We start from the raw sequence: 14,729 nt of genomic DNA on the forward strand, positions 1-14,729 counted from the left end.
AAAGAATCATGCACAAGCTGTTTGAAGGTGATGAAGGAATTATTTGCTTTCAAGATGACATTTTAGTGCATGCCATTGATCAAAAAGTGCATAATGAAAGGTTACACCATGTTTATAAGAAAATATATGAAGCAGGAATGACTCTCAGTAGAGACAAATGTAACATCAATCGCAGTGAAATTGAATATCTAGGGCATACCATTACATACAGTTCCATTCCATGAACTTTAAAAAAATATATATATATTTGAATGGAACATGGAGTGTGAGGAAGAATTTGAAAATATCAAGTCAGAATTGAATAGAGCACCATCGTTAAAGAATTTCAAGAGTGGAAGGAAGACCATAATTACGACAGATGCCAGCAACTTAGGGTTAGGGGCTGTTGTCACCCAGGAAGTTGATGGTAAAGAAGTTTTAATTGCTTTTGCATCAAGATTGTTAAAAGGTGCAGAAAGATTGTACGCTGCAATAGAGAAAGAAATATTGGCCATCAAGTGGGCAACAGAGAAATTCAGAAATTTCATCTGGGGAGTGGAGGTGGAGATCCGCACTGACCACAAACCGTTGATACATGTCATTATGAATAAAGGTTTGGATAATGTATCCAACAGGATCAAAAGATGGGTCGTTCTTTTGCAAGAATACAACTGTACAGTACGATATGTACCAGGGGTGAAAAATCGTGGAGCTGACTGTCTGTCACGACTGACTAATACTTCTGAGGCAGACGATGGAAGTGAAACAAATTCCGAAGTTGTCTTAAATATAGAAGCGCTATCCATATCCAAAGCTGAATGGGAAGAAGCAGAGAGACAAGATGATGATATGGGTCGGTTGAAGCAAATTATACAAAGCAGTGGAAGTCTGAAGAAAAATAAATTTGAGGAATGTGATCTCATGGAATACTGGAGAGTTGCAGATGAACTCAATATAGCAAATGACAGTCATGAGAGGAGATCGAATAATTCCGCCTGCGACAAAGGATCATTGAATTGGGTCATGAAGGCCATCAAGGAATAGTGTAGACTAAACAGAGAATACGTGATTGACTTCTGGTGGTCAGAGAATGTATCCTTTGTAATGAGAGTGATAGAGCATGTGTGAATGTGAAGTACCCAATGGTAATAACGAATATTCCAGGAAAAGTCTGGGATGAAATAGGCATAGATATACTAGGACCTATTCATTGTGACGGTAAGCAACAATTTTGCTTGGTAGTCATTGATCTTCTGACCAGATGGGTAGAAGTCTTAATTAAACCTAATATGAATGCAAAGATGATTATAGAATTCATGTCAGAAATGTGTGCCAGGGAAGGTTTCCCAAGAAGCATATTTACGGACAATGGTGTCCAATTCAGGTCGAAAGAAATGGAGAGGTTCTGTACCAAATTCTATTGTGCACAAAAGGAGTGCAATATACCATCCACAAACGAATGGAGTAGTTGAGATTCAACAAAATACTCAAGGACGCCATTCGTTGGGCCTGGGCTAATGGACTTAGCTGGGAAGAAGCAGTAAAAAAAAAATAATTGCTCACCGTTTCACACCACATAGTAGAACAGGTTTATCGCCTTTCGAATTAAGTAGAGGACGCAGAGCAAACACCAAGTTGACCCCATCGTGGTTGGGGAGGGAGACTGTTGTGAGGAAAGATTTAGGAGAAGCAGTAGAGAACATTGGGCTTAAGAACAAAATAGCTCATGACGGTCATATAAGGAAAGGAAAGAGAGTGAAGTTCCAAGAGTGGGGGGGTCTAGTAAGAATTAAACTACCCCCAGTACTAAGAGATGGACCCTGCAAATGGTCCAAGCCAGTGGGTGTGATCGAGGTTTTTAAACATGCGGTGAGAGTGCAAGATGGCAGAGTTTGGAATATGGAGAGGGTGTGTGTGATGAAGTCATGCAAAGGTGTGATAACTAGTGAACCAATGTACAGAGAACAACCAAGTGGGAGTGGTGGTGAAAACATGGAGGAGAATAGTGGGTGCGTGAAACCAATGTTGAATAGAAATGCAATGTCACAAATTTCCTTGCCAAAAACAAAATCAGATCTTTCACGTGTGTCAAGAACAGGAAGGATAATCCGCAAGCCAGATCACATGAAAGACTTTGTCTAAGGACACAGAGGATATAGAAGAAATCTTATCAGACTGTTTAGCAGGAGACTAAGGAGGGGAGATGTGTAATGTACACATCATCCTTTCATCATGAAGCTCTGCGCGAGCTCCCCTCGTGATGAAAGGATGAATAGGATGCGGTGACGGAGAACGCAGAGAATGCTATATTCAAATGCGTGTTTACAGTTGCTGCCCACGGTCGGTGGGGCCTGTTCGCATTTACTTAACTTGCAAATAAATGATCCTTAAATCATACAAGCCTCCTTGCCTTACCTCAACCACTTCAATATGCTTGTAACCGCAAGAAAGCTAAGAAAACAGTGCAGCTTGCTATGCCAAGTAGAAGAATAGAGCGGCAAGCGCCATTATACACAATCTACCTCAAAACGAAGCATGTTATATAAAAGCATGTTATGTAAGTGCAAGTCCACTTTACACAAAAGCAGAATTAACTCTGGTTACTAGAGGTCAAACAAGACAGGATTCGTATTCCACAAGAAGAGATGGCTGAATCCAAACTCAGCAGAGGCAATGTGCACCAGGAAGAGCCAAGGTCAGACCAATAGAGGGAGCGAACAGTAGCTTCGCGGAATCGAAACTTAAGAGCAGAACAGCCTATCTCAGGAAGGCCGAGATAAGGAGGCTCGGGCAGGTGGCAAGCTGAAGAAGAATTAAATGCACAAATTGAAGGAAACTAGGCAGATCCACGGTGTGAGCAGCACGTGACCATCCGAGCACGAAAAGGCACGTGTTCACACCTATGCCTGGCTGTCGCCCAGACAGAGATATCATAACTTTTTCTGACAAGAAGGTACAGTTTCGAGGCTGACCACAGCCAACTAATTGACACATAGCCAATAAAGTAATGATGGATTGAGGAAAGGCAGGGTGAATCTTAGGGCACTCTGCACCTGGCTGACCATTCTGCGTGCTGCTAAGTAAAGTGGAGATTTAAGCATGGGGTTGAAGCCAACCCAATCACAATGGACCAAATAATGTAAGGTCCTATAGATAATTGAACCAATGGGACGTTGTACTTTTAGTGACGTCTACAAGAGTAATGTTAGAAGAATGGGCTTAGACGCCCACCTGATAGTGTTTATCCAATCCCCTCACTCAGTTACCATATACAGATATATTACCTATAGTAAAGTTACCTTTTCCCAACCAATAGAATTGCATTTTTGAGTGTTACACGTCAGTGATGATGAGTTTTGGGTATAAATGTTACTGTTTGTATGAAGTTCTTGGGAGTTGAAGCGAGACGGACTCTCGCATCACTGTTGATTTCCATGTCTCCCTGTTTTTTGTACTTGTCATTAAACAGACTCTCCTTTGCCAAACCATTGAGTTGTTCTTATTGATTGGTGTTGGAGTAAGAAAACCTGCATCCCCATCCATCTCAAAGTGCAACTATCTTGTCTTAAAGTACTCTGGAGCAAACCTCGACTATACGGGCCGGCCGGGGGTCTCCCCAGTAGACCAAGCTTCTGCGGCCTACACAAACCCCAGTGGTATACAACCATCCCATGTATTCACCTTACACCTTGCTCCCAAATGTCCCAAACATATTTCCCTTGAAAACCTGTGTGTTCAGGACTACGGCATCCCCTTAAAGTGGCTCCTCCATCCACAATTTCTCTTCTCGCGTGTGCATATAAACCTCCTAGCCTTTAGGTGCTGCGTGCACATCATACAACTACATTGTATTCAGACCGTATCTGCATGGGTGTTATTATGTTGCTATGTGTATGCAAATCTAAAATGTATCTAACTAGACACAACACTAAAAGCAGTCCAGCCTTTTATATCTGTCCTCACTTCTTCTGTTGCTCCACTTGATGCCTTTTTGGTTTTGCTGCCTTTTGGTGGAGTAACTACCAAAACATTGCTACTGTAAAAGATTTTGGGAGCAGTGTATGGAGTTGGCATGGCAACTTGCCAACGCTTGGCCATGAAATGGCCAAAGCACCAGCCGGGCCTTCACCCTGTCGCTCACGTCTGCATGCCTTCTGCTTTTGCCTGAGAGCTGTGTGGCGCTCCGAAGTTGGAGCAAAATAAATGCACAAAACTAGAGGGCAATAGTTTCATTTGTATGCACCAATACTTTTTTGTCAATTAACCTTCTGTAGACTGTTCGTCTGCTGCGGAGTGTGACCCAAGCGAGGCAGCTGAGGGAGGGCTGCTGGGAGTAGTGGTGTCACTAGGAGGGTGCGGTCATACCGGGTGACATCAGGGTGTGGGGCCGGTGACACCAACATTGGGCCAGAAAATAGTGATGCAGTGGGCAAGAGAAGGGGTGCCAGGTAGTGGCTGAAAAGCCTGGGAGAGAGGTTAGAACCCTGGGAAACACTGCAAGTAGAGGGAGAAATAGAAGAAAGACCCCAGTTGGACCTGAGAGGGTCGGTCGGTGAGAAAGAGGTCAACCAGGCCAGGGCCTGATCGGTGATACCCAGGTTGAGGTTGTCACAGGAGATTGATCAGGATTGCATGGTTGACCGTGTCAAAAGCAGAGGAAAGATCGAGGGGAATGAGGACAGAAGGTAGTTTAGGTGAAGTGCATTCCCTGAGTTCTCCCAATTCTTCTGGCTGCTTTCAGAATTACCCTATGTTCTCCATACAGATCTTTTGGGTTCTGCATGTCTGGGGGTGGGGAGGGGCAAGGAGTGTCTTCTGTGGATGTCGGTCTGAATCTGGGTGCTTGTGTGGGCCTGGTTCTTCTGCTTTATGGTCTTCTTCAGCCCTACTTAAATGGGGCTCTTCGGCTGCAGGGCAGGACTGCTTGTTGGCACAGGCCTCTGGGTAGGTTGTCTTGCAGCCCCCTCGAACTGGGGCTTGCTCTCACCAGTGGCCATTGTTCCCTTTGTGGGGTCTGGGTCTTGGAAGCCTAACCTCATTTTTCAGCCTGAGTGGTGATTGTCCTGCTGCTTTGTCAACATCCTGGGGCCACTGCAGCCTTTTTGAAGCCCTATGGGGTGATCTCCTTGAAGAGGTTTTTCTTGAGGGCTTACAAACACAATTTTCTTGATGTATCAACGGCTTACAAATGCCAAATAAATTCCTAATCTGGCTCTGGGAATAGAGTGGTGGTTGCGGCCCTTTCATGCTGACTGGAGTGCTGGGCCGCTGTCCTGGCGGTTTGTTCATAGAAGTCCGCCATTCCTTTTTGGTCCCGTCCGCTGTTGGAGCTTTTGTATACTATAGTGAGTAAGTACTGTGAGGAAGAGGGACGTGGCTGTAATGCTCCGATTTAGTTACTGGTGATCCCAATTACTCAAAGTACTACTTTTCTGCGTTGCAATACTGACTCCACCTCTCTCCAGTGGTAAGATCTTTTCAGTTCCTTTGGTGTAGACATGAGGGTTATGGGGCAGTGTGTGTTTTTCCACAGACACTGTGGGGATAACCACGGTTAAAAAAATAAAAAAAAGTTAATTTTGGGAAGGTGTTCTGTCTGAAGGTAGATTGCCTTCAATGAGTGAGTACTGTGCCGAAGCAGTAATCAAAATCTGGGCATTTCCTTGATTTTTTTTCAACTGGAGCTGGGCGAGCCCGACTAGGCTCGGGTCTGTCTGGGTCAAAGCTTGGGCTCTGGCCTGACCTTCCTCTGGTCAGTGCCTTCCCAAAGCAGGGGCCTGCCACAAGCCCTGCTCGCTGCCCTGACCCTGAGAAAAGTGTTTAAAGAAGCGGGGGGGGGGGGGGGGTTCTGACATCCAGCCTACCTGAATTCCAGTCCCACTTGACTTCCTGTCCCACCCCAGCCGCTCATTGATTGGTTGGGAACAGGACAGGAGTGCTTCCTAACGCGACCAGTGCAACGATTTCAAAGGTAAGTGATTCTTGAGCACAACGTTTTTAGTCAGTGCCTACTTACTCTTTGTACTCTTCTGGCGCTCGCTCCCCTTCGCAAGCGCTTCCACACCTTCCCAAAATGCCTCTATCGCCATTTCCTGCTCTAGCACCCTCCCCAAAACCTGTGTTGTCCCTACACCGCAGTCACGAGCCCCTTTTCTATCCCAAGTCTACTTGCCCCAGCCACTTTTTGTTGCACCCAGTCCCTTCTTTTTTATCCCTTTTTCTTGCCCTTTTTTTGCCCTTTATCACCTGCTGTTGCACCCTGCCCCTTTTCTTGCTTCAGACCCTCTTAGTCCCTTTGTCCTGCCTCCTTTAGCCCCTTTTATTTTATTTAGCCCTATTTTTTATTTTTATTTTTATTTTAAAAGCTTTTTTTTCTTGCTCCTGGCACAAATCCTTCATCCGTTTTGCGTGAACTTTTCCCCATGCTCTACTCGTGTTTGGCCATAAGAGCCAGGCCAGGGCCCAACGTCAGAATTACCTGGCTCTCCCACATCCACCTGCAACACTTTGTCCACTGCTCCTACGTGCCGCATATAGCACATTAAAGGCCTCTTCTGCACATTTTATTTTGCTACACAGAAAAAAAACTGCACGGTGGCCACATGCATTGCTTTCTGTGGATTGTTTACATAATCCACGTCATGAACGCAACCCGGGGCCTTAAACGTTTTGCGAGAGCAATCGGTTGTCTACAACGCGTTAAACATTAGCAAATGCAGCAAAAAGGGTGTACAGTCTATTGTCCCCTGTCACCACGTATATATTTGCAAACATTACAAATGAAACCGAGGCATGTGTAGTGAAGAGTAAATCATGGCATTTGAGTTACCACCTGATTGTACTAGACCAGTTTAAACGACCATGCAGGTATCCAAAACGGCGTCTGACATTCAAAAGCTCACTAGAAAACCACCTTACCCTGAGGTTGAAAATGTGCCACCTGTCTTGAGTTCCCTTATGTGGAATGCATACTGTTTACAGCACTGTACTCCAAACAGGGACGTCATTTGGGGTTCCTAGGGGGTTGCAACTGCAATCCCTGAAGTCTCCCTTGCTATCCCTGAGGTCTCCCTTGTTACCCCTAAAGCAAGCTCCTGTGCTGTGGCCAGCACCATGTGGCTCTTTGTTTCTGGAGTGGCTGGCTTTCTTGATCAGTCCTATTTTTAAAACATATATTTAAAAAAAAAAAAAACCACAGGGAGTTCCACAAGTGTAACAATTTGAGCAGTGACCCTAAACAAGAAACAGTGGGAATAGTCTTTCTGGAATACCATACAATAATTGCTAGGCTCATTAAAGGTTCATTTTGGGCACAATTCTGACTCACTGATGTCTGATTTTGTCTGTTCTTAAACACCTCAAATTCACAATGCAGCCAAAAACTACACGCATTTTGCTTTTCGCAAGTTGCAGTTATAGCATGTTTATTTTTTTTCTGCCGTTGTCTGTTACGATCATCACAAGACATTCCATCTCGGTGTCCTCAGTGACTTGACAAAATCCTTGTGCTTAAAAGCTTGTATACAGTGTAGAAATGTTTGGCCATAGCATATCAAGGGGCCCTTGATTTCATTGTGCGACAATTAATGTTTTTTTGTAATGTGTCTATCATTCCTATCTCCCTGGCATGCTGTTCAGGATGTTTGTTTGCATGTATGAGGCAACAAGTGCCCAGAGTACGGAATGCCGTGTGAGTGCGCTGCTTTTTTCTTTAATTCACAGTTATGAACCCTCCCAATGGTATGTATTTTGCCAACCTCTGAAGCCTGAAAAGTAGATCCATGCAGGCTTGACATGTGGCCAACTTTGCACCAGACCTGCAGAGGAACTCGCCTGCTGTTAAATCTCAGTTACCATTTTATTGGTATCCACTACAGAGTGTAATTTACTTTGACTTTGAGAACATTTACACATGTTATTGCTCATTTTACTATCGCCGGTAAGGTAGCTACAGCTGGTAAGATAGCTCAGTGGGTTGAGCGCTTGCTGCAGGTGTGTGTGTGTTGTGTGTGTGTGTTGTGTGTGCGTTGTGTGTGTGTTTGATCTGCAGGTTCGAATCCCGGCAAAGCCAACTCAGCCTTTCATCCTTCTGAGGTCTTTAAATGAGTACCAACACAGGTTGGATAATATTGTATGTGTATTTGGTATATTTAAAGCCCTTCAGCAAGTGCTATATAATAACCCATAATTATCATTTGACCTTGGACATCTGCTTGCTTTCTAATTTGGTAATATGGGCCTATACACACTGATATTAATGATACATATGGTGATTCTTTTATGAAATCTATATCGCATTTAGTGATATAACCATATTTATTGTACTTGGGAACAATGCAATGTGATGTCACTTCCTGTTTTGTCAAGGGGTGTAAGATTGTGTTCCATCGCTTCCCGTGATGCCCGCATTACTTGTATATTACGTCTGCAAGATGTCTGTATTATTTGTATATACCTCCTCATACCCTATTCCTGTAAATAGACACAATTTGTACATATCGTCCTGTAACTGACTTGTATGTAAATTCTATACCTCCTGTGTTGTAACTGCTGCGCCCTGTCATCACTTCCGGTCAAGGGTCATGTGATGTCAGTTCCGCTACCCCTGCCATTTTGGTGAAATTACGTCCCTGACTCCAACCCCCAAAGCCTTCTACCCCTCGGTGCATGCAGTCACATAAACCTCCAATGTAGTTGCAAAGTAAAAGTAATGCTTAACGAACACTTTCATAACACTGCGTCTTTACGGTATTCTAAAACGGTATCTGCATGCAGGGAACGATATTGGCATGCATAAAACGCACATAACAAATGCAGACATGGCAAGAGGGAAATCATGCAGTGTCTTCAATTCCAACATGCCAGACTCACTTCGTTTCAAAGTGTGGTTTGATCTGCAGCTAGCTTCACCCGTCGTGGGTGGGCATGCCAAACACTGTTGCTTGTGAACACTTTTCTTATTCGATGGATACAAACGGTCTATGGTATTCACCCCCGTATAACCAGCCTATTAAATATCGGTAATCTGTTGCTAGCAATCGACGGTGACCGAAGAAGAGTGACACTGAAACCCCAATAACTGGTTTCCCCCCGTCCATTTAAAATATATATATATATATATATAACACATTAAGGCTGCCCTCTGCTAGATTGTTTTTCCCTCAGAAACTCGCTGCAACTGAATATTTTTGAGAAGCAGGACTATAACAAAATCTTGATTCCATGCCTGTTAAAGGGCATGGCAAGGCATCCCCCATGGGAAGCTAAAGGCGCCCACATCATCCGAAAAAAGCACCAGTTCTTCTAAACGCATGCCGGTTACATCTCGTCTCTGCCTCCGAATGCCCCCTCTCCAAACAACTATTCATCCACTCTACATTTTTCAACCTCTTACCTCCAATAGGGTACCGCTACCAAATGTTCTATTTTGTGCCCGTGTAGCCTGCGTAGAATTAATCTACAAAATGATTGATCCCTCCATCTTTTGCTACCTCTCCCTATACATACGTTCTTATCCCTTTCCGCCACGCCCCCTGATTGTATTCTCTCCTGCTTTTTCTTATCGCTAGTCTCCTGAAACCAGGGGTACGAAATGGTCGGGTTGCAAGTTTCTAGTCCAGCATAAAGTCACTTGCCCCATCAATTCTGCATATGTCACCTTATTTCTTATCCGTTATCAATCGCCAATGGATAGTGGCAAGTGCACATTTTGATGCCTGCTGTAATCCTTGCCCTGCTCCTCCCTTGCGTTCCTGTGTACTCTGTTCACTCTTACTTCACTTACTCTTTCCTTTGTTGTGCATTTTCTTCCTCTGCGAATCTGCTACTACATGTTTCCCTCTTCCTGGTTTTGTTACGTTATTAGTTATTTGGTATATTTCCAGGAAGAAATGTGTTACCAGTCAGCTGTTTATATTCGTATTGCTTTTTAAATTTGCATTTGGGTATCGCTGAGGCGCTACTTATAAGCTGAAAGCGTGGCATTGGGAAGTGAAGGCAGGGGAGAGAGATGAAATGTGAGGGAGACTCTCCGCAAGTCAGTTTGGTTGTTTACCCACCCATTTGACGCTCACGGCCATGCTAGTCCTGTGCTTTTTGCCACCCACTACCTACCCAAAGCAAATCCCTCTGTGATCTGTGTCTAGGTCTGTGCGTTTTGAGCGGCTTCCTGAAAGATAAGTGTTTAATTGCAACTAGAAAACCAGCTTCTGGTGTAATCAGAGTCTTAGTGTGACTTCAACTAGATCTATAAGCAATATGCGTTTACTTGCACCGAATCCCTTTTTTTTAAAACGAGCACTGGCAAGTCTTAACAGGTTTTGCTTTTGTCTACGCATTTGCCATCCAATGACCTAATGCTGCTACCTGGTCATAGATGGTAACCGCTGCAAAATGGTCATTAACTGCTCTGAACACTACAAGCATTTCAAAAGATTTCCCCTTCCAATCAACTTGTTTTTATATTTTCATTCCTTATACACTTGCGTACATGAAACGTTTTTCTGTCCCAGTGAACTACCGTCCGCCTTAATCAATAAACAAGTAACTACCTCTCGCTCACGCCCCAAACATGGCTGGCGCCTTCACCAGCCTTTTATCCTAAGCCGCGTTCTATTCCTAAGGCTTCAGCATTCACAGCGGCTGATCGCGTGCCTGCTCTTTGTGTGTCCAGCCTTATGGACCCGCCGCCAGCCCCCATTCCAATTGCTACCCTAGCACACCAGTTCACTTAAGATGGTTCCCTTATAAATACACAAACGATAATGGCTATAAGCACCTTCGCAGAGATCATTGCCATCTGGTGATGTTGCTGAGGCCATAACTTTGCTCGCGCCTTAAACTTATCGGGTTATGTTATTGTGATTTATACTGGCAACGCTGCCATTTTCATGGTCCCCAGGCGCTCTGGCGGATCTGAAAAGAAAGGGTGTGGAGAGGGAGAAACTTAAGAGCTTTGATGTGCTGTTGGCAGCTAAAGTTCGAGAGATACTGGTCACTACGTGCTGGATTGTTTTTAGTTGGTCGACGTTATGTGGTGTTGGTGCATGAGCGTGTATGGGATGATTTGTGTGTGTTTAGTTTCCTGTTGTGTGCTGTAGTGTCTGTAGTTTGTGTGGTGTATTTTTTTCTTCTTTTCGGCAGAGGTATGTGTCTGACCTGTTCAGTGTTAGAGGGTGAATGTGCAAAGTACTTATTTTTAGTAGGGTTTCTGGGCAGACTGGGTACTTTTCTGGATGTTATGTTGATTCTGCAAGTTAGTACTAAACTATGGTGATTTGCGGTAGGATGCTTTATTTCTTTGGGTGGCCCACTTTCGGGCAGTCAGGTTTTCGGTTTTTTTTTGTGCTGTGTTGGTGGTTTCCCCTTCTGTTGTTTCCTATTTAGCTTGGTGAGTACATTCTTTTTTCCTGTTATTAGAACTTGCCTTTGTCACAGCTGGTGTTGCCAGAGAATATAATTGAGGCTTTCCAACCACAATCTGCTTGATTGCATGAGTGTGCCTTCGGCCCTTTTATTTCACTAAAGCATGGTTTTCATGGGTGTTGTCTTGGAATGGTTGGATGCAACTAATAATGCAATATCTTACTTTGGGTGTCGGCTCCACGATCTTTCTATTTAGTGCACGTTTTCCTTGTGTAGTAACTTTGAGCTATGGCATGTAATGTAAATATACATTAGTTAATTTCTTTGCATGCTAGTATGGCGCACCATTTTAGTGTACAAATCCCCGTTTTGGCAATGGGTGATTGGTTAAGTTTTACGAAACCAATTGGGAGAAAGGAGGCTGTGTGCGCGCTATTTCTGGGAAAGCAGATTGCTGCTTCACCCCCGCCCACCCCCCCTAGAAATGTCAGTGTCTGTGAACTATCTGAAGCCTGCACCTAAGTAAGGCATTAAATATAGCTGCCATACAAACTGATCTTCGGAATATAGCAGACATTATGAAGTCTAAGCTTTGAGAAGTCTTTTCAGGGGCAAATGTAAAATAACTATTGGCAAAGCCAAGAGTTACGGCTTTACAAATGCAACAGGGAGCGAGGGTTTCAAAATAAACTATACCCTCTACATTTACAAAACCAGACCTATTGGTTTTGCAAGTGCTTATTTTGTAGTTGAGCAAAGGGAAGGATTGAAATGCACTAATGTGAATTGTGACTGCATAACTGATACTCTTGCCACTTAAGGATGTCTGTAGTTTGTTTTTCAGGGTTCATAATAAAGCCATAAAGAGCACTAAAAAAGGGCCGTCACTGGAAGGACATGGCAGCAAGTCGGTAATGTTTTTACTTAAAAAAAAATAAAATAAAAATAAATAAAAACATTGACCCACTTATTTGCCCCCAGCGGCCGCTAACTGGCTTGATGGTTGGTCGGAGTGAGGAGCCAGGGTTACCGGCTGCAGCAGTGAGGGCTTTCTGGCTGCTCGGAGCGTGGGGGTTATTGGCCAGTCAAAGCCTGCATTCCGAGCAGCCTGTTTGGGCTCGCACCAAGCTAATGCATTGTGTTCCTCAGTGCAGCAATGCCAAAAGTTTAAACCAAACACCGGAGCTAATGTTAGAAATTATTTTTAATATTCACTGGCAAAAATAATGCTGAAAAAGTGGGGTGACAACTTAAGTCATGTAAAAACAGCTGCTGGCAACCACTACATTATCAGTTTTTCACACGGATAAACTATCATTTTACATGCGGTTAACTTTTGCATTTTAGCGTCTTTGCTAATGGTTATTTAATGAGTTCTACATTGCGACTTTTTGTTTAAAAGTCGAGGTTTATTGCTACTTCTTGAATTGATAACTGTTTCTTGTTTTAGAATTGCTGACGAAAATGAACACTTCAGAGGACCCAAGCGGAGAAACTTCCAATAGAGACCCCCTCTTCAAATGCCTCCAAGCTAGAAAAGACCTGGAGGGAGCAATTTCTGGAATATTTAAAGCAGAACAGCAGATTAAAGACAATGGGAGAGAGGTAATAGACGATATATATATATATATTTGGGTTTCACCTGCTTGGCTTAATTTCAACACACAACCAGCTTAATTACTTGAATGTAATCGCCCTGGTAGCAAACCTTTTTTAGAACCCGTCAAAGTAAAAGCTACATGCATTTTACCAGATTTGTTGAACGAACATGTCCATTTTTTTGTTTTTGTTTGGGGTTTAGCTGTATTACCTCTGCAATGGTAACTTGATGCTATATTTGTTTCCAGTTTCATATTAGAAAGACTTGTTTCTATAAATGTCCGTCTCCTACATCTATTTATGATAGGTGCACCATTGCAAATGTTTATGCATGGGCTATAGAAAATGTCATGCAAGCACTGCCACATCATGATTGAGATATTTGCCAAAACAAGACGGAAGACTGTAAAGTCCTGTCATCTGAAGTTGGGCTGCTACACGCACTGTTATGTCAGAGGCAGTAATATATATTGGATGGACGATGTACCAATCTAGGTGCTGGGAGGTGGGGGGGGGGCATCCGTTTGGGATCACCGCACTGACTGAGCCCCTACCTGCCTCACCCAAATCCAACTCGTTTGAGCCTGAGCAAGGTTCTGCTTTAGGTGCAGCCTGAACAATCCGCTGTGCCTGCTCATTCGCTCCTAAAGCATCGAAATGCCATTAATAGGAGGGCCTAAACTATGGGGGAGATGGGCTGGTAGGGAGTGGTTCACTCCTCTTCTCTGGGGATACGCCTCAAACCCCCAATGTATGTGATAACCAGACATGGGTTGTTAAACCTTGGTGCCTGTTGTTCGTTGCTTGTATATTGCCCCCCCCCACACCACTGTCTGCCCAAAGCGCTGACAGGAGAGTGGTAAGGAGGAAGGATTTCTTTGCTAGGGAGAAGGTGGGTTGTATAGAGTTGGGGCGCAAAAGGAATAGAAGCGGGCACATTATTGTTGTTGGTTCCTTGTACTTTGCACCACAGCCGGCCGTCCCAAAGTGCTGAGGATGAATTTAAGGGTTGTTGGTAGTAGCAGGTAATGCAATACAGAAAAGTAAGCAGGAGTGTGTTCAGGGTCTGCCTTGGACCCCAAATGCCTGTGAAAACCTAATTCTATAGGAGAGCTAGCTGGGTGACCCGAAGGATCATCTCATGTGAAGGTGGTGCTTCAAAAAATATTTAGGATCTGGCTGAGAATAATGATATCTCATGACGTTTATCTCTGCAGTCATTGGGCCATGGCAATACATCATAGCACTTCTAGTTTGTTACCGTCATTGTATTCCTCATGTCCTACTTTTGAACGTCCGGTGGAATGTAAAGAGGAACATGAAAACATACAAAACCAACATATGCTCCTTTCCATAAAGAGATTATGGCCGTTTCTAAATGCATTTTGGATGCTGGCTGTTTGAAACCTTGCGTCCCACGGGATTGTCGTTTTTTGGGCATTATTATTCGTTTCTATTGGACCCGAATGCAGTCTGTTCTGTAGATAATAGGAAATGTGAGAAATTAATTTGTGCTATACAGCAGTCTGTGTTAACAAAAAAAATGTTCTCCAAATGTGCAGCTGCATGTCAAGGAGCAATTCTTGTGCACCTTCAGTACTTTGCGCCATATCGCAAAGAGCAGTTCAGTTGGATATTTGTACATACTGGTACAACGTCATCTGTGATGTGTTTATTTCTGCCAGATCTAGATCGGTATTCTGAATGAAATTCCTCCAAAAGCCTGATTTAGTATTGATGTGAAGTACGTTGGGGCACTCATTTCTGGCTCAAAGATCTCCTTCCGG

General features: G+C 43.8%; 1 protein-coding gene across 4 annotated transcripts in view; it reads left to right on the forward strand.

Annotated features, from left to right (window-relative positions):
- The window catches only part of NCOA4 (nuclear receptor coactivator 4), a 90,536-nt gene that overhangs the window by 19,249 nt on the left and 56,558 nt on the right, over positions 1 to 14,729 (forward strand). For all 4 annotated transcript variants that reach the window (XM_069610792.1, XM_069610793.1, XM_069610795.1 and 1 more), the window contains exon 2: positions 12,794 to 12,948. In XM_069610792.1, coding sequence (XP_069466893.1) covers positions 12,808 to 12,948 — 141 coding nt within the window. In that variant the 5' untranslated portion in view covers positions 12,794 to 12,807. The remainder of the gene's footprint in view (positions 1 to 12,793; positions 12,949 to 14,729) is intronic.

Source organism: Ambystoma mexicanum, chromosome 8 (assembly GCF_040938575.1).
Source record: "Ambystoma mexicanum isolate Mex_15411 chromosome 8, UKY_AmexF1_1, whole genome shotgun sequence".
Taxonomy (NCBI): domain Eukaryota; kingdom Metazoa; phylum Chordata; class Amphibia; order Caudata; family Ambystomatidae; genus Ambystoma; species Ambystoma mexicanum.